Source organism: Gadus macrocephalus, chromosome 20 (assembly GCF_031168955.1).
Source record: "Gadus macrocephalus chromosome 20, ASM3116895v1".
Taxonomy (NCBI): Eukaryota; Metazoa; Chordata; class Actinopteri; order Gadiformes; family Gadidae; genus Gadus; species Gadus macrocephalus.
Window position 1 is genome coordinate 10,040,309 of NC_082401.1, and position 22,016 is coordinate 10,062,324.

The 22,016-nt window shown below is 43.0% G+C and overlaps 4 protein-coding genes across 5 annotated transcripts; 2 read left to right on the top strand and 2 right to left on the bottom strand.

Annotated features, from left to right (window-relative positions):
* Window positions 1-7,247: 7,247 nt before the first annotated feature.
* Window positions 7,248-10,557, top strand: acod1 (aconitate decarboxylase 1). Its single transcript, XM_060039497.1, has 5 exons — window positions 7,248-7,371; window positions 7,566-7,727; window positions 8,280-8,369; window positions 9,066-9,265; window positions 9,400-10,557. Exons 1-5 carry the CDS (start codon window positions 7,360-7,362, stop codon window positions 10,334-10,336), a joined length of 1,401 nt encoding a protein of 466 aa, XP_059895480.1. The 5' UTR covers window positions 7,248-7,359; the 3' UTR covers window positions 10,337-10,557.
* A 1-nt stretch (window position 10,558) lies between these two features.
* zgc:162944 (uncharacterized protein LOC569993 homolog) lies at window positions 10,559-12,628 on the bottom strand. The gene is made up of 4 exons (XM_060039501.1): window positions 12,454-12,628; window positions 12,020-12,191; window positions 11,463-11,661; window positions 10,559-11,027 (listed from the first exon to the last, which is right to left on the bottom strand). The coding sequence occupies exons 1-4, from the start codon at window positions 12,559-12,561 to the stop codon at window positions 10,832-10,834; spliced, it is 675 nt and encodes a 224-aa protein (XP_059895484.1). The 5' UTR covers window positions 12,562-12,628; the 3' UTR covers window positions 10,559-10,831.
* A 400-nt stretch (window positions 12,629-13,028) lies between these two features.
* On the top strand, window positions 13,029-15,083 carry cln5 (CLN5 intracellular trafficking protein). The gene is made up of 4 exons (XM_060039500.1): window positions 13,029-13,239; window positions 13,455-13,629; window positions 13,725-13,950; window positions 14,220-15,083. Exons 1-4 carry the CDS (start codon window positions 13,124-13,126, stop codon window positions 14,705-14,707), a joined length of 1,005 nt encoding a protein of 334 aa, XP_059895483.1. The 5' UTR covers window positions 13,029-13,123; the 3' UTR covers window positions 14,708-15,083.
* Window positions 15,084-15,419: 336 nt separating this feature from the next.
* fbxl3a (F-box and leucine-rich repeat protein 3a) lies at window positions 15,420-20,894 on the bottom strand. 2 transcript variants are annotated; one of them, XM_060039499.1, is made up of 5 exons: window positions 20,620-20,894; window positions 19,797-20,178; window positions 19,567-19,689; window positions 19,009-19,180; window positions 15,420-18,560 (listed from the first exon to the last, which is right to left on the bottom strand). In XM_060039499.1, exons 2-5 carry the CDS (start codon window positions 20,175-20,177, stop codon window positions 17,920-17,922), a joined length of 1,317 nt encoding a protein of 438 aa, XP_059895482.1. In that variant the 5' UTR covers window position 20,178; window positions 20,620-20,894; the 3' UTR covers window positions 15,420-17,919. The 2 variants fall into 2 exon arrangements, with proteins under 2 accessions (XP_059895482.1, XP_059895481.1); XM_060039498.1 differs by having other exon boundaries at window positions 19,797-20,181.
* Between the last annotated feature and the right edge of the window lie 1,122 nt (window positions 20,895-22,016).

The following is a 22,016-nucleotide window of genomic DNA, read 5'->3' on the forward strand; positions in this document are numbered from 1 at the left end:
TCACCCACATTTAAACACTATGGACCACACGTAAACCCTATCGACCACATTTAAACACTATCGCCCACATTTAAACACTATCGCCCACATTTAAACACTATGGACCACATTTAAACACTATGGACCACATGTAAACCCTATCGACCACATGTAAACCCTATCGACCATATATAAACACTATCGACCACATTTAAACATGTAAACCCTATCGACCACAATTAAACACTATCGACCACAATTAAACACTCGACCACATTTAAACATGTAAACCCTATCGACCACATTTAAACACTATCGACCACATCCAAACACCATCGACCACATTTAAACACTCTCGCCCACACCTACACACTATCGACCACATGTAAACACTAGCGACCACACTCAAACACTATCGACCACATTTAAACATGTAAACCCCTCTCGACCACATTTAAACCCTATCGACCACATTTAAACCCTATCGACCATATTCAAACACTATCGACCACATTTAAACTATCGACCATATTTAAACACTATCGACCATATTTAAACACTATCGACCACATTTAAACCCTATCGACCACATTTAAACCCTATCAACCATATTTAAACACTATCGACCACATTCAAACACTATCGACCACATTTAAACACTATCGCCCACATTTAAACACTATAGACCATATTTAAACACTATCAACCATATTTAAACACTATTGACCACATTTAAACACTATCGACCACATTCAAACACTATCGACCATATTTAAACACTATCAACCATATTTACACGCTATCGACCACATTCAAACACTATCGACCACATTTAAACCCTATCGCCCACATTTAAACACTATCGACCACATTTAAACCCTATCGCCCACATTTAAACACTATCGACCACACCCAAACACTATCGACCATATTCAAACACTATCGACCACATCATGTAAACACTAGCGACCATATTTAAACACTCACACAATTTGATACATATCACCATATAGATATAGATTTGTGCTGATTATATTATTACGATCTATCCTTGTATTTAAATTGCGGATCCCCATAAAGGGTATAAATTGCCATCCCCGTATTGGGTTCCAATAGGTTGACTGACTCTCCGTCCATCCTTCGTATCATCTGCTGTTCCAGCGCCAGACAAACGGCGGTGACACTACCGACGGAAAAAGCCGTAACGTCCCATTGTTTGGAGTGAAAGCAGTTTCTCCCTATCCATATAATATATATATATATAGATCTACACATATAAATAGTTTATAAAAGAGTTAAAAGTTTACAAAAACACACTTAAATTACTTAAATTACTAAAAACAACGCAACACGCACGGAGCTACTGGATAAGCGTCCTACTCGCGTCGGCCCCATGGCAATCCTTCCACCCCGCCACTGGGGGTAACACTGTTGTTTTTCATCAGTCATCATGGGAAAAAAACATAAGGGGTAACACTGTCGTTTTTATCAAATGAAACGAAAAAGTATCGAATAAAACATAGGGGGTAACACCAGGGACGCGGGAAGTCAGTCCAAGGGGGGGGGGGTGCTGAGAGGGAGTCTATATAATGACGTCATAATAAATGCTGCGCAACATCCATTGTTTACAGAGACGAGATGACGGGTGACGTCACATTCAGGGCTCCGCTCTGATAAACACTCTACTGGTGTGTAAAAAGAGTTCTGCCAACTAGCCACTGTTATTCACAAACGTCAGCAAGTAAACAATGTGGAAATTAGAGTCAACTCGGCTGATACTGTGCTGAATTTCACACACTAACAACATGCCGAGAAGCTGTTGCGGTCCGGGATTATACACAGCGTTATAACAAGGATTCAGGAGGTTATTTCTAACGGTTTAAAAGGAAAGTGACAATAAAAGAAAGCCTTCATTTTCATCCAGAGTTACGAGTTGTCTGATATGAGGAAAGTGACGGTTTCTCCGTCAAGTGAACCGTCCGTCTTTGCTCTTTTTTTGCCAACCAGTTTACGTGCAGGATTCCAGAATCATAACGATAACATTCAACGTGTCTATTAATATGGCAGCAACATTTTACACCAGTTTTAGAATGTTCACTACAACAGATGTTGAACACCAACATGCTTATGTAAAATCAGCATAGTACCATATTCAGCTATCGACAGTTCTGCGTTGTGCGTCATAGCCTACGTCAGCCTACTCAGACAATGTTCGAAATAAAATGAAATGATAATATGATAAATTTCATAAAAAGGGTGGATGTCAATAATTTAATGAAAAATCATGTTGTATGATAAAATTATAAAAAAATAAAAAAATGTATTGATTTGTTCAGAAAACCTTCTCACTTGCAGTTACAGCCAGAGGCAGCCAGGGGGGGGGGGGGTGCTGCAGCACCCTAAGCACCCCCACTTCCCGCGTCCCTGGCAAATCAGATCATAACTAGGTCGCATGTACGATTTAATTTGTAATTCCAAATTATACACTCTTGTGTAAAGTAGCCTAATGTCATATAATTACATCCATAATTACTACGGATATACTGTATGTACAGTACATACAGTGTATGGAAACTGATGTAAATTATTTTAGTCTATGCTATTTCTGATGACATGTTTCAAGCTAACCACAGTTATGAATGGTGTCTTCACCACATAATGGACAGCACCATATAAGGTTTTAATGATTTATAAGTTAAAGACTACAAAAATGGCCACTTTGCCAAAACAGACCAAAGGTTTACCTGGGTAAATTAGAATGTGTAGGCGTGGCTTATTTACCGCTCCGCCCACTCCCGATAATAACTGTTCGTTTATCTGTGTTCGCCAGATGTTTCATGAACCACCTCCAGGGCCCCGTTTCCCGAAAGCATCGATAGCCTAAGTGGATCGTCAAGTGCGTCGTACGAGCATCGTACAGTTTTCACACCGTTTCTCGAAAGCGTCGTTGGTAGCGAACGTCGTGAAAACACTCGTAGCTAACGAGGACTACAGGGTGTAGTGGCTAAAGCTCCCTTGTTGTGATCACTGATCAGTAAACATCTCTAAACAGATTCAGTCACTTAACCACTCTATGACAGAAAGACTGAGGTCTACGCGTGTTTACTGTGTCAAAACGACAGTAGAAAAACTGTGTTCGCTCCATCTTTACTGAATGAAACAAAAGATACAAATACACAGTTTTACTCTCCCTAAATGCGCAAATCCCTGCGTCATAACAGCGCGCTCTAAAGCAACTAATATATCCTATGCATGTCTAATAATTCTAATCAATGAAAGCAAGTAAACTAAACAGTTATTAAACTAGAATGCAAAACGATGCAAAACAATTAGTCGATCAATGTAATGATCAATCACTAAATATTCATCTAAATAATATAATATCTAAATCTGAGTCTAAATTACAAAATGGCACTAACACAGGGGTACTCGTAGGATCATAATAATAATAATAATAATAATACATTTTATTTGAGGGCGCCTTTCATAGCAATCAAGGTCACCTTACAGGGCAGTGTTAAAAAATAAAATCAACAATCATAAAAAACAGAAGAACAAGATACATTAAAACAATTTACACAAGTAGGGTGAAATGGGTGGGAGACAATGAATTAGATTGAAAATGTCAGTTTAAAAAGATGTGTTTTTAGAACGGACTTAAAAGTGGAGAGAGTGTCAGAGTTGCGGATGTCAGGTGGGAGGGTGTTCCAGAGGTGGGCGGCAGATCGGCTGCATGCCCTGGACCCCATGGTGACCAGGCGGGCGGGTGGTACAGTGAGTTGAATGGAAGAGGAGGACCGGAGAGTGCGGGTGGGTGTGTTGGTGTGCAGGAGTTCACAAATGTATGGAGGGGCGAGGTTGTGGAGGGCCTTGAAGTTCTGGACCAGTTGAAGCTTACGGATGGACTTTAGGGGGATACCAAAGAGGAGGGAGTTACAGTAATCGATGCGGGAAGTGACCAGGGTGTGAACAAGGATGGCTGTGCTATGGGGTGTGAGGGATGGGCGGAAGCGGTTGATGTTGCGTGGATGGTAATAGGCAGATCTGGTGATGTTATTGAGGTGTGCTTGGAATGATAGCGTGCTGTCGAGGATGACACCCAGACTCTTAACCTGAGGGGAGGGGGAAACTGAGGTGTTATCGATAGTGAGGGAAAAGCTGTCAGGTTTTGTTTGGGTTGATTTGGTGCCGATGAGGAGAACTTGCCGTTGAGTTTGAGAAAGTTGCAGGTGAACCAGGTTTTTATTTCAGAGATGCAATCAGTAAGGGAAGTGGGCGGGAGAGTGGACGAGTGCTTGGTAGAGAGGTAAAGCTGGGTGTCATCAGCATAACAGTGGAAATGAATGTCAAATTTGCGGAAGATATTGCCGAGGGGAAGGAGGTAAATGATGAAGAATGCTAAAGGATGCTAAAGGCCGATTCATACCTCTGGGACCGGACGAAACGGTCCGTTACAGTTACAGTAGGGTGTGAATGGGCCTTTAGCCTACTATAGCCTCAGTGGCGTTGTCACACCAAAATTGTACCGGGGGCGAAAATTGTACAGCCCTCCGCGGCGAAACATTACGTCATCGTTCGACGCGATTGTCCGTTGCCAGGCAGGTTTCAAAAAACATTCGCGCTCATCAAGACGAAATAACATAATACAGATAACACTTGTTTTTACTTTATATTTGTATTGTATTTAATTGTTTAATCGAATTTAGCTGGTGAACTGAGTGTTTAAAGTGTATCGTAGTTTATATTTGTATTGTATTTAATTGTTTAATCGAATTTAGCTAGTAAACTGAGTGTTTAAAGTGTATCGTAGTTTATATTTGTATTAGGGCTTTGACTCCGAACTTCGTTATTCGAATATAATTCGAATATCAAAAAATACATCGAAATTCAAACGAATATTAGGCAGCCCTTAATATTTGAACCTGTTATGGGCAGACCAAGAGGGAGAGACGTCGGAGAACCCGACGCAGTCTATTCATAATATTGTAATGACCACGGAAGAGGCAGTGAATGAAGTATTGATTGGACAGCGATTTTTAGAAACCATATAAACCGTTGGAACACGCAAGACCGGTAACCATAGCAACGCCAGTAAACAAACCTCGCGAAACCCAATCCATGTCTTACTGAAGGCATTTAATGGTCAAAAATATTATTAATAAATATTTGAATATTAATATTAATAAACAAACAAACTTCGAATATGATTTTTGGGCAAAAGTCAAAGCCCTAATTTGTATTGTATTTAATTGTTTAATCGAATTTAGCTAGTAAACTGAATGTTTAAAGTGTATCGTAGTTTATATTTGTATTGTATTTAATTGTTTAATCTAATTTAGCTAGTAAACTGAGTGTTTAAAGTGTATGTAGTCTAGCCAGCTTGTTTTAATTTAATTTAGATAATAGACGTCATCGTTCAACGCGATCTTCCGTTGCCAGGCAACGTTCGACGCAATCATCAGTTGCCAGGCAGGTTTGGAATTTTCGAACGCGGATTACGTAGGCGGTACAATTTTCGCCCCCGGTACAATTTTGGCGTGACAGCGTCACCAGCGGACATGCCCAGCTGGCGTTATTTCGCAACCAAAAACAGTGGTTATCGCCGATATATTACTCATAGACTATACTGTTAGATTTAAACAGCAAAGATAGAGACATGTTAGAAGTCAACAACAACATAATTTATTGCAGCAATTTAAAATTCCAAAAATACATGCGCAGCTCAGATGTAGGCTACCGATCAAACGCCACGTCACAAGGCATATAATACAATCAAATGATTCCATTGCTCTTGTGTGGGAGGTCGCTTTCGAGCTGCACTTGCTGTCTCCCTTTGATTTTAATTAAACCATTGGTGGTTAAAATGTCCTCATATTGATCAATGACAGAAGACAGTGGCGTAAATATCGACGGTGCAACCGGTGCACTGCACAGGGGCCCAGACGGCGTCAGGGGCCCATGGAGGAAGAAAAAAAAAAGATATCGCCTCAGGCGGTAAATGTGTCGGGGGCGCCCTCTGGTGGCTAAATTACACGAAACCCTCACCGTAGTAAGTAGGACAACACGACAAGATAAATGTAGTTGTCACACAAGCAATTTTTGACTTTTGTTAATATGGAATTATTTCAGGGGGGGAAATGCGTAAATGCCCTGAAAAAATGTACACAAACTGCATTCAGGATTAGGACTGATGCATATGTCAGCCTAGGCCTAATCAATTGTGTTTTAATCTTTAGCATTCATATTATTGCAGTCTATTCTATTCGTATGCTACTCTGCTGTTGGCCTTGATCGGGAGATATTTTAAAGCTTTAAGCCCATTTCAGCACCGTGTCGTGAGTGCAGTGAACGGGCGTTCATGTTAGGAGGAGTTTCGGGAAACGCTCCAAAGAAATTTACGATGGATCACAAGATCCATCGTGAGAATGATCGTACGAGTGTGGATCCATCGTTATCGGGAAACGGGCCCAGAATGCAAGCCCGTTTACCTTGTTTCTCTGTTAGAATAAACCATGTGTTGAACATTTACCACTCTCCGAGTCATACCTAGCACGCCACAGGGATCGAAATAGTTTTCATCAAAACGTAGGCTATTACATTTCAAGCATTCAATAAATGTCTCCTCATCAGTCAAGGAGGAGATGTCTGGAGTTTATCTGAAAGGGGCCGATTTAATCAAATAGACTGAAAACTAGACAGCCACCTGGAAACTTCCCAGTGTCTTTTGGTGAGGCAATCTAGTTCCCTAAAGCTTGCTGTCTAGTTCCCCAACACTGTAGAACTGAAAGCACAAGGTTTTTGTTTTTTACCTATTGGCAATAGATAAAAAATAATGACATTAATACAAACTAGTTTTTTACTTTAATGGTTCATAATATGAAATATGACTCGATTTGACAAAATCAAAAAAAAATCAAAATGAGATCTGAATGTACCTTAATGGAACTTTTATTTATTTATTTGTTACATGTTATTTTTTACTTATCTTTATTTACATTATCTTGTGGCTGTTGAGGAACCAAGCCTAAGAATTTTATTATTGTGTTCTTGTGCAGGCTACTACAATAAGTTGTAATAAAAGTAATTCTGATTTTGAATCTGATTGTAATTGTTGATGATTAAGTATTCAAGGTTTAATAAAGTTCACCATGAACGCTGTAGGCTACACCATGAATGCTGATTTTGAACCTGATTGTAATTGTTGATGATTAAGCTTTTAATGGTTAAACTTCCTCCTCAGAAAGAAATCCTAAGTGTGGTCATTCGGGAAATCTCCGTGGCCCGTCATCATTCGAGTGGGTAGGCCGTATTGTATTTAAGTGACCCGCCCTCAACTTGAGTTACACTATTTTTAATCATTTCCACGGGAGGAACCAAAACATGCTGCGCAAGGTATCACAGATCGACTACATTTATTATTTTATTATTTTAATGCTTTGCCAATTAAAATAAAATAAAAATCGAATTACAACTTGAATACCATTTTGAATGCCTTTCCAGTACGTATTTTGAGCATTTTCCCTCAAGGTTGGTGATCTACTAGGCTGGATGGGAATCCTCAACATAACTTTGTTGTTGTTTCCCAGAATGTTACCAGAAGCTTTGGGGCCGCGATCAGTGGTCTGGGCAGGGGCCACCTGACGGAGCGAGTGATCTCCCGGAGCAAGAGGATGATGCTGGACACCCTGGGGGTGGGGCTGATCGGCACCCAGACGGACGTCTACAACAAAGCCCTCCGGTACAGCCAGGTACTGTGACCTCCATCCTGGGAACTGAATGTTTCATCGGCTGTATACGAAATGAAATGCATCTAAAGGAAACTCGTATGAACAAGATCTAGAAGGGCGAGAATGTTGTAGTGGTTTACGTGTTCAACTCCCAGCAGAAAGGCTCTAGGTTTGATCCCCAATGTTCACAGCTTACCTGTACCTAGTTATATCCTTGAGTAATATGCCTCACCACGATTTCTTAATCAACTGTATCTGAATTCTCCGAGACAAAAGCATCTGCACAATGGCTGAATAACTAATAATAACTTATAATGCCACACACACAAAACATAATATAAATATATAGATACAAACATGTTTTGATGGAAATTATTGATAATTGAGCACATGTGCTGTATATCCCCAAATCCACACTGTTCTCTTCAGATCTTTTCTACAAAAGCTGTACACTACTGTGCCATGGAAATCCTCTGTGATGCATTTAGCATTTATCTCCTCCTGACGGTACAAACTTGTGTGGCGACACCAATCTTGTTTTATCCTTTAGTCATGCAGAGTGTTTTATTGCAGAGCTTTACATCGAGGGATCAGAGCCAGGTCTGGGGGAGGGCAGAGACGGCCCTGCCCCCGCAGCACGCTGCCTTCGTCAACGGTGTCGCGGTAGGTCTCATCCTCATAACAGAGTGTGTGTGTGTGTGTGTGTGTGTGTGTGTGTGTGTGTGTGTGTGATTACAACTTTCCTAGTTGTAATAATGCTTTTGGTTCATTTGTATCATTACTCATTCAAAATCTTTTTGGAAACACAGAATTTCCTCTAGAGGACAATGCAAATAATAATTTATATTTCATTGATATGAGAGCAAGTTTTCTTCATCCTAGATTAACATTTTGTCGACTCAAACACAATCATTGTGCAGACAAAACAAACGATTGTTTTAGAAACTAGATTTCAACTATTATGCAGTATTCTCATACCATAGAAGGGTTGAATGATTCAGAATATTCAATATTGCATTTAAGGTTGTGCATTCTTCTTCAATAACCGGATATCTGCCACTTATTTTCTTTTTGGTTTTGGATGAATGTGCTAAAAATCCAAGATTTAAGATCCAAAACAACTATCGACCAGATGTTTCCTTGACAACGCCAAACCAATATGCTCAAAGCACTGTCTGCAGAGGAATACATTTCAGCTGATCAATGTTGTACATTATATTCCAATAACAGGACATTCATTCATAGTTCATCTTTGGCCTGCTAGACTGCGATAGGACATATGCACACACATAATGTGTATGTGAAGGTGTTCTTCCCCTTGACAAACCCGATTTGATCTCTGATCTCCCCACACTGCAGGTTCATTCTATGGACTTTGATGACACGTGGCACCCGGCCACTCATCCATCTGGGGCCATTCTCCCTGCGGTCCTGGCCTTGGCCGAGGTCCTTCCCAGGAAGCTCACTGGACTAGACCTGATCCTGGCCTTCAACATTGGCATCGAGGTACAAGGCCGACTGCTGAGCTTCTCCAGGGAAGCCCTCAACATCCCTCAAAGGTAGGGCCCGGTTTGTTATTAAACCAAACCTATCTTGAAGCTATTTCCTGCTTTGCTTACACCAGTGAGACTGATGATTTGACTATACAGCAACACATGGTGCTAAAACTTTTTTTTTTTCTCACAACTTTTAGATTCCATCCGCCCACTGTAGTTGGTGTGATGGGTAGTGCAGCAGCCTCAGCCAATCTCCTGGGTCTGTCCCCAGCCCAGTGTACTCACGCTCTGGCCATCGCAGCATCGTCCGCTGGTTCCCCCTTGGCCAACGCTGCCACCCCGACCAAGCCTCTCCACATGGGGAACGCCGCAGGCAGAGGGCTGGAGGCCGCTCGGCTGGCCTGGATGGGGCTGGAGGGGAACCCGGACGTCCTGGACTTGGAGTCCGGTTTCGGGGTTTTCTTCAACGAGTACAGCCCCTCTGCGATGGCTGACGTCGGGGGCTTCGAATGGGCCCTGGAGAGTCAGAGCGTGGCCGTCAAGAGCTTCCCTGCTCACTTGGGGATGCACTGGGTGGCGGAGGCGGCGTTAGCGGCCAAGGCTGAGCTCCGGAGCGGAGGAGAGTCGTCCAACAACACCAACCACCTCGACCAGGTCAGGAGCGTGACGCTGAGAGTGCCGGCCTCCAAGTACATCAACCGCACCGGCCCGGCCTCGGAGCACCAGGCCAGGCACTCCTTCCAGTTCAACGCCTGCTCGGCCCTGCTGGACGACCGGGTGACGGTGGAGTCCTTCAGCGACGCTCAGAGGAACCGGTCTGCCCTCAGGGAACTTCTGTCCAAGGTCAGGGTGGAAAGCCCCGAGGACAACCACCCCAGCTTCGACAAGATGTACTGTGAAGTCGTCATAGAAACACACCTGGGGAACAGGTACGCGGGAAGGTGCGACACGTTCTACGGCCACTGGAGACGGCCGCTGAGCCAAGAAGACCTGGAGAGGAAGTTTAGAAACAACGCGTCCACCGTGCTGTCGTCTGAGGGGGTGGAGGGCATCTTGGACGTTGTGGGAAACATGGAGCGAATCACAGACTCTTCTGCTCTTGGTTTATACCTCCAGATGACAAGTAATCAATAGGCTTAAAGTCTTAAAAGTATTTAGATATGGAAATACATTGGTTATATATTTTGTTTGTTGGAGCTTTATATATTTATTTCAATCACGGAAAACAAATGCATTGAAAATTACGATTTTGTAATGTCTTTGAATTTGTGTGACAATACCTTACTGTCTTGCAGTAAGATGTATTGTGCAATATCTTATTAGATGTGAAGGGAAAATAAATAATGCTGACAATGCTTCTCATAAACCAAACTACTCCTGTTTCACTATGAGAAAGGGAATTTACTTTATTTGACTTTCATTTCCTCCTACAAATCCACCTGGAGGACGCAAACATAACTCTTGTTGGCTTGCATCAAGAGAACAGTTAGCATGGTCACATGATTCTGCTACTGGTCGTCAGTAATATTATGATCAGGTTTATACTGGTTTTGGCCAGTGGGCTCTTACAGCAGAGTGCATGCAACTAAGTGCGTTAATTTTCCAGCATTCATCCCAGTCAAAGGGAAATCAGGCTAGCTTCAGCACAGCCTGCACCATGGTGCCTATGCCATCGAAGATCTCGTGGAGGGGCGCGTCACACATAAAAGCGCAGGTGGTGACCACTTTGTTCTTCTCGTCCACGTGGCTCTCGGCCACGCTCTTGCTCACGTGCGTGCAGCCCAACTGGACGATGGCCGCCGCTGTATCCGTGGTGTTGGGGTATCTGTGCAAAGAATGAAGCCAACACGCCTTAGGACTGGGTAACAGCGTGTAAAAGCTAAAATACGGACGCCATGTGTGAACTATGTGAACCAAAGATGAAATACTTTTCCAGCATCAGTAACAGACTGCCCCAGTCAGTTACACACTGCTACGTGCTAGTTTGTAATTGTTTATAAGATAGTAAGTTTTCGATAGCGAGACGAAACATACAGCAGACATGTAAAGGTGCTTCCCCACTGCCCCAACAAACACAACATTATGTGTTAGTGCACAGGACACTGGTGGTTGTCGGGTCGCATTTCTTGTTGAATCTGCGTTAGCCAACTTTGGCCATCGTTCTTAAACTGGCTGTTGGTATTTGTTGGGGCACTTTGTGCAAGCAGCGGAACAATGCAGGTTAAGGAAGACACATCCAGGTGTACATAAGCAAACCTACTTGTCGTCGTTCTCGCGGCCGACTGTGACCTCGCAGCCGGGGAAGACCTTGGCTGCCAGGACGGGGGAGATGCAGCAGAGGCCAATGGCCTTGCCCTCGCTGTGGAAGGCCTGGAGAACCCCCTTCACCTCCGCGTTGACACTGCAGTCCTTCCCCTCTGTAGCCCAGGTGCACAGGTTCTTAGCCGCGCCGAAGCCACCTGCAAAACCAACCATGGGAAGACCAAAACATTTTGTTAATTTTTCAACCAAAAAAATAAATCGATTGATAAGTCGTCGCTCTATATTTTTCACATTGTTATGAAAGTTATACCACTTCAAGTTATACTAGCCTTGGGCTGTGGGAAATAAAAAAAAGAATGGTATCATAAAGTATTAACTCAATATAATTTTAAATTAATCCAAATTTGGCAGGGCTGTATCACTCCCTGAATTCATGATTTGTTTCATCCCTTATTGGGAGCATGTGAAGCAAAGAGGACACAACGAAGGCCAGGGGCATCCGTTCAGCAGGCTATCGACATAATTTGGATCACAGTTGCCTGGGCAACCCTGCACCTGGGAAAATGATGGCATCATAGTCTTTGACGAGGAGTTTAGACAGATCCTGAATGTCTCCTCTTGCCAGCCTTGCACTCTCCACCAACACGTTTCTCTTCTCCTCCGTGGGACCGCCTTTCATGTGGTCCACCACATGCATCTGATCCACGTTGGGGGCAAACATTTTCACCTGCACGGAGTTGCCATTTATTGATCACCAATAATAAAAATGTAAAAAAAGAAAAACAATGCAAGCAAAAACAGTCATTTGTGTGAATTTTGGATTGCAAAATTAAACAGTTAGGGTAGCCAAAATATGTTACAACAATAAGTAATAAACTACTATTGAGTATTGTAGTAATAGTAGGTGGGCCAAAATTATGGAGGGTAATCGGGTCACACATGGGGCTAGCTAGTGTATGACTGCAAAACACTAGCAACATTGTACGTACACTTGCATCCCCTCTGCTGAGATGGACCAAAACAGCGGAGGCTTCATGGATTTCAGTGCCATCGAATACTCCGCAGCCTGCGAGCACTACAGCGACGCGCTTCCCCATGCTGAGATGATAGTGTGCTGTTATTATCGACGACCCGATGCCTCAAGTACAAAACAACCGGCTCGAGCGGTGAGATCGTAATGTAACGTGTTATGACCATAGCGCCCTCTACTTTAGCGGATGATTAAAACAAGCCCAAATTGCATACATGTGTGGTTGTATTATTCATTAAACGTCTATGATAATCCCCATGCTCACTACATTAATAAATAATTAAATGTGCTTTAAATATATACTTAAAAATACAACTGATTTGCACACATAATTTAGTTTAATAAAAGTACTTCATATCAGATTCGATCCATTTTAGGCATGTATACAAGTATAGGCTACATTATATATTTATAATTTCTATTTTAAGAAGAAAATCCGTACTGGTTACCTGGTTAGTCTATGTCTATGTACTTAGATGAGAACTTTTTAACCTCAACCGCATGACTGCCCATGATAAACAAGACCATGTGACCTGTACGTCACCGACTGTATACAGGGAAGTGGCGCAATGAGGACTTTCCGTCCAACTTTCTGATCATATTCGGTTCCTGTGTGCGTGAGTTCTGACATGAGATTTCTACTGACGCTTCTGTGTTTTACTCTGGATCTGTTGTCGTGTCTCTATGTGAGGGCACATACCAGACCTCTCTCTCAACAGTCGTCGAGGTGGCCCGTCCCATACAGGTACAACGAACCTCTCTGACTCGGGATGGGGTCCCAGCTCAACCACAATCATGTGACTTTCATATAAACGTTGCTACACTTCAGATAGGCCTACATATTCTTGAAACTTGTTGGTGGTAATTCTGATAGCATTTCCTGCATACGAGAGACAAAACCCAAATATTTAAGAAAGATTTTATGGTTTTTTTAATGCTTTACATGTAATTTTGTCAAAGGCGGGTTGATGAAAGGCCAGATGTGGATTCGTACTGCGAAGCACTGTACCCATTTTGCCCTAATGGTGATCGAGATGGACGAATACCCTACATGAGGGACACTGATAGCATTTCAGTATATCGACTGCAAGCACCAGTATGGGAGTTCAAGTATGGAGATTTAATGGGCAAATTTGTAAGTAGAAAAAGTAAGTGGGATATGTATGCTTAGCATCACGGAGTCATCATCATACATTGTATATTCATTGGTCTGTCTTTGTTATTATACAGCATATTATGCATGATGCCATCGGATTCAGCAGCGCTGAGACTGAGAGTAACTACACGATGGAGTGGTACGAGCTGTTCCAGCTGGGCAACTGCACTTTCCCTCACCTGAGAGCCAACGCCAGTGCTCCGTTTTGGTGCAACCAGGGTGCTGCGTGCTTCTTCGAGGGCGTAGATGATGTGCACTGGTCTCAAAATGGCACCCTGGAAAAGATTGCAGTCATCACTGGTAAGAAAAAAGTTTCAAAAATATCTTCGGCACACTATAAAGAATAGCTATTTATAGAAATGAAGGCTTCCATGCCAGTGTGAGATATGGTTATGCTGCTCTTGGCAAGGTTTCTCTTGAAAATCGGTTATAAATCTCATAGAGTCATTGAGAAATAAAGGTTAAATACATTTCAAAATACAAATAACCGAGTGGAAGCAAGCGGAAGCCACAGACCAGGAATAAGCGTGTCATTGTGGTGATCCCCCTGTGATCATGTCCTCCCCCAGGTGACATGTTTAATGACATGGCCCAGTGGGTGCAGGAGGATAACCAGACGGGAATCTACTACGAAACGTGGACGGTGCGCTCCGACCCGGGCCCGAACGCCACGGTGTGGTTCGAGTCCTTCGACTGCTCCCAGTTTGTCCACCGCACCTACAGGAAGCTGGCCGACCTCGGGGCCAAACTGTCCAGCAGCTCCCCGACCAAATACACTAAGGTCTACCTGTACAGTGGGGAGCCCACCTACCTTGGGAATGACAGCACCATATTCGGACAGCCCTCCATGAAAGACCTGGCGGCAGACATCCAGAAATTCTACTACACCTTCAGGCCCCACCAGTCCTACGTAGACTTTGCCATTAGTTTAGTGGACATTTATGAGAAGGTGGTGGTGCACAAGAACTTCTACCTTTATTACAACTCTGAGTATTGGCACCTGCCGATGAAACCGCCCTATATGCAAATTGTTTACGAGGAGGTGCCCTTACCCTAATGTATGCTTATATTCTGTTTGCTCTCTATTTGCCTTAAGAATTTAATGCTAAGCCTGGTTAACTGGTTAAGATCAAACAACTGTAATTATTGGAGTGGTCTGATGTTTTCAGACTGTATTTTTCTGTAGGATTTAGTCAGATGACTGTATCGAAATTGTATATTGATACATACATTTTTCCTCTCGATATTTTAACCTAATGGATGTATTAACTGCTGCCTCAACCACTGTGTTTTTAAGTCAATCTGTGTTACAAAGTGTTTTCCATAGTTGCTATTGTTGGCACGGCCCAGATCCCCTTTAATGTATAAGATGACCTGTTATTTTCTAAAAATATCATTTTTCCACATGTGTAATTAAAAGGACATGTTCAGCAGTGTCTTGGTAGTAATTGAAGTCACTTGCTATCCGTGGCAAATTTATTCTAATGAAATTCTTGATCTCTAGCCAAGACCCAAGGCTGAAGAAGACCATGAATGACCTGCACTCAATTCTTCTAGAGATATAACCCCACCGTTTTGCAATGATTGGTTCTTTGGACTTAAAATGTATTTAATTAAAAACATTAAAATGCCCAAACATTGACCAGTCCGTCTGAATGACTAATCCCAAAGTATACAATCCTTTTTACCAACTAATAGGTTTGGAAGCCCTAGTATTATGTTAATTTGGTATTTCCGTATCAACAAGTAAAAGTTGTAAAGTTAACATATACATTCACAATTCTTTATTCCATGATAACATGTCCATAACAATTGATTTAATCAATAAAGCAACCGGTAAAGAAAACTTGACAAAACATTTCCCATACAGAACAAAAGTAAAAATAGCTGCTTGGTCAATACCAGTTAACTTTGATTTAATTTACTTTGATTTAATTGGGCTCAGGAGTGGCTAAATTATGAGAGGGGGCATCTCTGTTGCTATGCTAACCCAATTAAAGCCTTATTCTTTAGAAAAAATACATGCTTGATTAAGCAAAATACATTTGTTTAAACTATTGCTGCCTACATATCCAAAAGTGAAGAATGGATCCTCACGTTTGAGTTGGGTCCATTTTAACAGTTATTCAACGTGATCCAAGAATATTTAGGTCTAATTGTTCTAAATGGGGGGAACACAGAACACAGCTGCATTGGATTACAATCAAAGTTTTAAAAAAACAAACCATTCAACATTATCAAAAAATAAAATAGATAATCTACAGCTTTAAACCTACTGAAAGAGGTGAAGCATTAAAAAGCTCTTCATATTGATTGTTTGCTGTACACATAACTGAAAGACCACCAGTTAAAATGACGAAAGCAGTATCCATTCATCAATAAATGACCTGCCTAATTAGCTCTAGTAACAAGAACAACAGGAAGATTAAAATCCATCTAGCAAAAGGATACTTCTATAGAAACTACAAAAGCCAGTTGGTGATGGAAATTGGAAATCCTGACATAAAGAAACACATTTTCTATTTAAACACATAGTATTTTATATACTCTTCTCACTTCCTTAAGAGGAAAAAATACAATCGTTCGACTCACCTCACTTGCCAAACCTCTTTCCTTCTTCCTGAAACCAATGGATGCCTTTGACAGGAACCACAGCATGATGTCGCTCAGCACATCAACCTCCTGTCCATGATGTTGATGTGCTGAGTGACTCAGAAAAAGGCTGTCTCTTCCATCCCAAACCTATGCAGAGATGCCTACATCTTGGCAGGTATGAGGGCAGTTATCCAGAGAGAGAGCAGAGAGGGCTAAGTTCAATAGGCAATAGTTGAACTTAGGCAAATAGCATATACAGTATATATATATTATAAATATGTACATATATGCCTCCACAGACCTAAGAGACGGATAGATTAACAGTGCACTCCCAGTGTACACTATTGATGTGGAGGCTATTTTTAAGCTGCCTCCAAACTCTTAATTTATATTTTATAAATTCTGTTAATTCTGGAAATATTGCCCCTCCTCAAACCCATGTTTTGCTTTAAAGCTATCGTTTTACAATATTTGGTTTTAGTGTAAGGTGCTTAGTAGAACTAGAAATGCAGAGGAGAACATCCATTGAAACAGGAGAGCCTTCTACACGGTGTACACCTTCATTTTACACAGAGGCCTGGATACAGCCTCTCTTATCATCTCACAGCCCTTCCCCAAAGACACTTCAGGATACTGCAAACGCATGAAATATTTGTAGGATATCTGGAGGACATCAATGGTCATAACAGATATATTTTGATTCAGTAAGCATGCTTTAGCTTCCCCCGTATATACTGTTCCGCCATACTTAATTGAATTACATTTGAGCCAACTTTGAAGTGCAATTTTGCTGATCATAAGCTTATATTCCTGAATGTAATACTTTGTTAGATATTGATAAAGTCATCTTAAAAGTGCTTATCATATTTATATAACTGAAAATTAAATTGTTGGACACCCCAGGGGAGCCACGAAATGTGTATTGATATGTTGATAATAATAATTCATATTATTGACATTCTGGGAAGTGTTTTGATGGTTATCAGATCAGTAAACACTGACCAGTTTATCTTTTTAAATACCATGTTGCAATGCTAAAATGTATATTGTTTTTTGTTCTATTAGTGGTAAATAAGATAATGTAAGCATTCTATTTTTGAAAATCGAATGGCTTGAAGAACAATTGACCTGTAAGAATCCATATGACTTCCATTACCTTTGACCGGCCAGATAAGCCTATGGTGGTGTTGGAATAGTAGTGAAAAACAATCAAAATAATCTCTTAAATATATACAGCCACTGACATCCAAATTACCGTGTCAATACGGATTATAAGTAGTACGCTACAAATTCATTGTAGCTCAAATGTGCACAGTCATAAAAAACATCTGTTTAGGTACAATTATCTGCCTGTTGAAGTGTGAGATGAATGTCCAAAGTAAAGTATCGGGGCCTGAATTCCTCCCATGAAGGAGGACCCCCTTCTGGACCTTCTGGTGTGCAGCTCGAGCTCTAGACAGTATTCCTCTGGTTGGCGTATAATGTGTCTGTCTCTTTTCAGTTCACATCCTAGCCCACAGCCATCCCTCTACAAGGGAAAAGATGGTCAGGGGAGTCCGCTACAGAACCTCGGACGGGCTCTGTGCTACACTCTGTGCTACACGGGACCCATCAAGCCAACGCCCCTCCAAGTCCCTCTGATCACACCCCGTTCCAAAGTCTGTGGCCTGGCCTTTACCAGGTGGGCATCATGTCCGGGAACCAGACCCTGCCCAGGTGCTTGGACACCTCCCAGTGGATGTCGTCCAGGGTGTACTTCTGATCGGGTATCAGCACCTCCTCCATGATGGACAGCTGGGACAGGCGGCGGCCGCACATCTTGACAAACTCCACGAAGGCGCTGCACGTCACCTCGCACTCGCCCAGGCCGAGGGCCGACAGCTGCGTGCAGTGCCGGGCGATGCGGATCAGCTCCTCGTCCAGGGGCCGCAGGCCGTTGGCGCACACCACCAGCTCCACCAGGCGGGGGCAGTGCAGGCCCACGCGGCCCAGCACGTCCTTGCTGACCGAGCGGCCGAAGTACAGGTGCGTGACGGGCGTCTCCTCGCCGAAGAAGGGGCCGAACTCGTCCTCGTACAGGAAGAAGTACATGACCAGGTTGAACTTGGGCGAGTGGCGCACCATGGCCTCCCAGCTGCTCTTCTTGATGGCGTGGAAGTGCTGGCCAGGGGTGTCGCTGACCACGTCGATGCGCAGGTGCTCCAGGTGCACGTGCTTCTCCGAGGAGAGGGCCAGCAGCAGCTCGTCGCTCAGGAGGTGGTAGTTCAGCGCCAGCTCCCGCAACCCGTGGCACTGGTCTGCCACGCACAGGATGCCTGCAGTGCACCGAGGAACAGGCCATGGTGAGTCAATACAGTTGTTCTGCAGCTGTGGAGGTTATCAGACATTGAGCTAAATGTGTAAAGGTTGATAGCTTCTCGTTTCCTGTGCAGAAGCAGTCCCCCTGGGTCTGTCACGCAAGCGGACCATGACTGAGTTAACAGGCATCCCTCCAGCCAGTTATTTAAACGGTTCCAAGAAATTGTAGGCGTGAGCCTACAATTTGGTTAGAAATTGTAGGCGTAAGCGTGCCAGATTCAAACAAATCTTTCTCTTTCTTAATCACCGGAGAAAATCACAGCCTTGAAATGGATCAATACATGGAATAAGCTGTTCTTTTTACAGAATTACAGACTCAATGTAAATGGTGACTCAAGAATCAGACTCACTAATCAAAGTCTCTCCTGAGGCCGACTGAGGTAAAGCTGTAGCCCCTTCACATACCTGCTGGCGAGACGTGGGGGCAGCTGCTCATCTTCAACAGCTTCAGGGTGTCGCTGTTGTTGGCCACCAGCACCTTCAGAGACGGGTCGTCCACCGGTGTGTCGTCGATCTTCAGAGAGGACAGCGACTTGGAGTTGACAAACACCACGGTCAGCGCTGAGATGAAGTGGGACTGTGTGAGGGGGATAGAATACACTGCTCTGTTAGAATGAGCCTCATACCACTAGCAGGTGCAATACTCACCCTAGAAAGTACTCAAGAAAACCTTACAGATTGAAAGTTGGACAATAGATAAGAAACGTTGATGTCAGAGCAGCAACAGTACAGTAAAATAATAACGAATGGATACAAATTCGTAATATTATGCAAATAACTAAAACAAAAATATATCTGTAAAAGTGAGTATTTTTTTAATATATAAGTACAGAATGTACATGTAAACATGGGTGCTGTGCTTAAGGGTTAGGGTCAACATTGTTTGCATTCACACAACATTCATACAATCTCCCTCTTGTCCATTGGCTGTAGTCATATTGCAGGTAGCAGCATAACGTATACCTTGGGCAGTTCCATGAAACTAGGCCTTGCTGTGGATATCAGCCCCAGGGTTTTCAGAGAACAATTCACCAGCTGAGAAAGAATGGCACACGCTGCCTCGGCCGACTCTGTGCTACTGTCAACCTGGAGAAAAGAGAGGGCAAACGAGAGGAGTGAAATTGGTAATGATTCAAAATACATTATCCCTTATTTTGAATCAATGCTGGGACTAATGTCTAAAAGCACATTACCTTGAAGCTGACGTACTGTAAATGGTTGGAATGCCGTGTGATGGTCTGCTTGATGAGGTCCGGGTGAGTGGCCTTCAGATAGGAGCTCGTAGGCTGGTTGAGCTCAAACTCAAAGTACCTCCACAGCTCCGGCATGTGGAAGGCCTCGTTCCATCCGCGGCACACCTGTGAGGCGAAGGCTCTGTCCAGCAGCGGGAGGTACTGGAAGATGTGGAGCACGATTTCTTGAGGTAGCCGTGTCCAGTCACAACCGAGGTCACACTGCACGTCCTCCTCATCTGGTTCCTCACTCAGCTGCTTCCGGACCTTTTTGCAAACCTCCGGTGGGCTTTCATGAGATGTGCTGTTGCTTTCCTCCTCGTCTCCTTTCACCCTCTTCATCCTGCTACACAGATTTGTACATGCACCATCAGTAAAGACAGGACACATAGCCCTCAATTGCATGCTAGAAGAATTAAGAAAACAACTGACTTTTATCAACAAAAAAAAAATAGCATAAGAGGAGAGTAAAGGATATCCTATATTCATTCATATGGCTACTTTCAACATGATTAGGATTGCGTAGCTAGAGACTTATTGAAAATAGTTAATTGTTTTGTATAGGTAGCGATGTATGCACTTGTATTTAATCGAGGTGGACGGCTGTGTGTCCCCTGCTCTGGCTGCTAACGCAACACAACACGAACACAACATAACATGATCACAACGTCAGACAGACAGGGTGTATAGCAGTTTAGCTCGACAACCCGTTTGTTCAACTGATATTGCCTTAATGCAGCCTTTTTCAATCAATGTAAAATATGTCATATGTTTTGAGTCCTACCTTGTTGTGTTGACACTGAACTAGCCGACTTGCTAGCTGTTTGCAGTAGAAAGAAAATCGGATCCCGTACTTGTATGTTCAACCCCGGCCCCGCGCTTGAAAAACTAATTCACACCAAACAAAGATATCGTATCAGTCAAAAATAACAACCAAGTCAGACACTGAAGAGTCTTATGAAAATATGACCCGCTGAATGTATTGACAGGCTTTGTCTCCCCTGTCCCTGAAATGGCGATGTGTTGTTGTGACAGGAGGAGTGCATTATGGGAGGAATAGGGGGAAATGGCTGTGGCCAGAGCGCGTTACAGCATACACACCATGCATAAACAATACACGCCCACCAGGTTAGTCAAACCCTACATACAGAGACCACAAACAGCCAAGGCATCACTTCATCAATGGCATTTCAGAAACAAATACACCGAAAAACGATGCATTACAAAAACCTACATCCATGACAGAAACCATGCATACTATTACACCTATGGTCCAGTGTGTATAATTTAGTAGCATGTATCAGAGGGAGCATGGCTCCTTTTGCATGAATTACTGCATCAATGTGGAGTGGCATGGAGTCGATCAGCCTTTGGCCATGCTGAGGGGCTATGGAAGCCCAGGTTGCATCGATAGCGGCCTTCAGCTCGCCTGCATCGCAAAATTCCAACATGGCTCTCATCGTCTTCTTGACAATACCCCATACATTTTCTATGGGGTTCAGATCAGGCGAGTTTGCTGGCCAATCAAGCACAGTAATCCTATTGTCATTAAACAAGGTATTAGTACTTTTGGCAGTGCGGGTAGGTGCAACGTCCTGCTCGAAAAAGAAATCAGCATCTCCATAATGCTTGTCAGCAGAAGGCAGCATGAAGTGCTCTAAAACGTCCTGGTAGACGGCTGCATTGAGTTGCAGCCGTCTTCTGGTGTTGGTCCATTGAGTGGACCAACACCAGAAGATGATGGCTCCCCAAATTTTCACAGACTGTTGAAACTTCACAGTGGATTTCAAGCAACTTGGATTCTGTGCATCTCAATTATATTCTTCCAGACTCTGGGACCTTGATTTCCAAATAAAAATGAGTAACAGACCACTGAGCAACAGACCAGTTCTCTTGCCCTAGGTATGACTAGCGATAGTTGTATTAGCCCATGTCCTGGATACGTCTGTGCCTGGTGGCTTTTGATGCACTGCCTCCTGCCTCAGTCCACTCCTTATGAAGATCCCACACATTATTGAATGGCCTTTACTTGACAATCCTCTCAGGGCAACGGTTATCCCGATTGCTTGAGCACCGTTTTCTACCACACTTGATTCAAAATAATTAAAATCAGGGCTGGAGAAACGTTTGGGTTGCTTTACATTTATACAGAGAACAAACAACTCCATACTATCAGTCAGG